At 38.8% G+C, this 2550-nt stretch overlaps 1 protein-coding gene across 1 annotated transcript in view; it reads right to left on the bottom strand.

The window, feature by feature from the left end:
- The window catches only part of LOC106107750 (nose resistant to fluoxetine protein 6-like), a 23251-nt gene that overhangs the window by 3903 nt on the left and 16798 nt on the right, over positions 1–2550 (bottom strand). Inside the window, 5 exon segments of the mRNA XM_013288750.1 lie at positions 192–323; positions 586–686; positions 1195–1355; positions 1824–1928; positions 2462–2543. Coding sequence (XP_013144204.1) covers positions 192–323; positions 586–686; positions 1195–1355; positions 1824–1928; positions 2462–2543 — 581 coding nt within the window.

The raw sequence follows: 2550 nt of genomic DNA, 5'->3' as shown, positions 1-2550 counted from the left end.
TTTCATCGAAATCCGTTCAGCAGTTTAGGCTACAAACTCTAACAAACATCCATCCATCTAAACTTTCGCATTTATAATATTAGTATGACTTCTGAAAGTAAGATACCCTAGAATACATTTAAATAAAATTAATTGTAGTCATAGAATCAAGAATAATTTGAATTTCATGAAATGTTTCAATATGTACAAACCTGGCAAATCTGTAACCAATGAGGCCGAAGAACTGTATGACCCCGGAGGTGAGCGTGCGTCGACCCTTCGTCAGCAGCTCCAGCTTGCCCTTCGCACTCGTGCGGAAGTACAGGAACGACACCAGCATGCCACTGGTCAGACATTTTTATATTTATAACAAACTAGCTTTAGCCCGCGACTACGTCCTCTTGGAATAACAACAAAATAAATAGCTTGTGTGTGTTTTCCAGATTAACCTCTATGTTTATGCCAAATTTCATCAAAATCCGTTCAACAGTTTAGGCTATAAACTCTAACAAACATCTATAAATCTGAACTGTAGCAACATAGCAATTTATTTTGTTATGAATCGCAATAAAAATAATGTAAGGTAAAGTTGAAATGTCCTATTACCCGAGACAGAAGAAAGTGTCAACGCTGTAAACAGCGCTGATGATGAGCTGGAACCAGAAGCTCTTCTCGAGGATGGCGCGTAACGCGGTGTTGTCTGCGTACTAGAATACATTAATATTTTTTTAAAAAGCACAGATCAAACAATATCATAAAAATAGTGTACCACAAAACAATTAAATGAAATCTGGATACAAGTGACCCTTGAAGTCACTTTACCTTGCAATAGTCATGTTGTGCAAATTTTTCTTTTTGTGATCGCCCCTGCCTTATCCTACTACCGTAAAGTCGTTACCAGGTTTTCATCGTCCAAATAACTCATCATGTCATCTTTCCAATCCATCCATCTCTTTCTACGTCTATCTCTACCGGTGTACCCTTCCACATTCATAACCATCGTCGTTCTTGTAACATGCGATTCCTCCCTCCTCATAACATGCCCATACCACTCTAACCTTTTACTCCTTACATTTTCTACCACTGGTGCTAATCTCAAACTTCCTCTAATATACTCATTTCGTATCTTATTCATTCGTGTTGTCCCACACATCTTAACATTCGCATTTCTGCTGCATGTATTGTATGTATTTTGTAATTATTTCTGTAATTTACCTTAAAGACGACGATGCAGGTGTGTCCGAAGATGACCCAGACCATGGAGAGCGAGCGCAGGCCGTGCACCACCGGCACCGTGTCCGCGCCCACCGACTGGTCCAGGATCTGCAGCACGTTCGCCTTCATCGAGAACGATAGCAGCAGCTCCGACCAGATACCTGCATACACCACTTCTTAATAACTACCTCTTCATTTTACTTCATTTTACCAAACAAAGTGCCACAATCCGCACTCTTCTATACAACTTCAATCAATCTTAACTCCGTCCTAACGATATCTTCTTTCATATAATCCATCTTCGTTCTTTCTTCCTATTTCTTATATTTAGTAAGCAACGTCTTTGTAGACTTTTTTTTGGTAGCGAGGATAAATGGTTACGAGGTACCTTGCAGTTAAATTGATCACATAACTGATGCTGAGTTTCTGAAGTTTCCAATTATTTTGTCGTTACCTAGTGTTAGGTCATGTTTTAATGGAGTAAAACTCTAGTTACGTAGTTCGGAAACGCATTGGATGAAGTTATTGAACCAAAAATCAACGAATGTTTAAATGTAGCTGGGAAACCGGACAATAGCAGCAAGAAGCTAGTTTAACTATATGCGATTGACTACAGTTTTTATACTGACTGAGTTTGATATGTCCATCTTGTGAGGCAGTCTCCGCAGTGAGGCGCTCCTCCGAAGTGTTGCTGGTGATCGCTATGTTGTTGTTCACGTTGTACATCGACTTGCCTGTAATTGTGTACCTAATTACTTCTCTACTTTTAACTATTCTTTATCAATTTCGTCATCAATCTGTTTAGTCTTGTTTTTTTTACCATTTTCAATCTATACTAATACTAGCTTTCACACGCGACTTCGTCCCCGTGGAATTACAAGAAACAAAAATAAGTAGCCTATGTGTTTTTCGGGACTATCCTGTACCTTTTTGCCAAATTTTTATTAAAATCCGTTTTGGCTACAAATTCTAACAAACATCCATCCATCTAAACTTTCGCGTTTATAATGTAAGTGTGATATTATTTCTATTATTTTGATTCCATGAAATGACGAATGATGAAGTCGCGAGCGATAGCTACTAATATAATAAAAGATTTTTATTTTTGTACTTTTGTATGTATTGAAATAACTCTAAAACTACTGGGCCGATTTGAAAATTTCTTGCAGCATTAAAAAGCTACATAACCAATGAGTAACATAGGACATATTTTTATTATTTTTTAATTTCACGGGGACGAGATCGCGATATATCTAGAGAGTCTTACCCCCGACGTGTGTGACAGCATCAAGCGTGTTGATGTCGAGCTTGTGTTCGTGCGCGCTGTCGGCGGCCATGTTGGCGGCGCGGCGCCGT

The sequence above is a fragment of the Papilio polytes genome, unplaced genomic scaffold (assembly GCF_000836215.1).
Source record: "Papilio polytes unplaced genomic scaffold, Ppol_1.0 DF821845.1, whole genome shotgun sequence".
Taxonomy (NCBI): domain Eukaryota; kingdom Metazoa; phylum Arthropoda; class Insecta; order Lepidoptera; family Papilionidae; genus Papilio; species Papilio polytes.
Note: the sequence above shows the minus strand (reverse complement) of the source record. Positions and strands in the feature narration are given on the sequence as shown.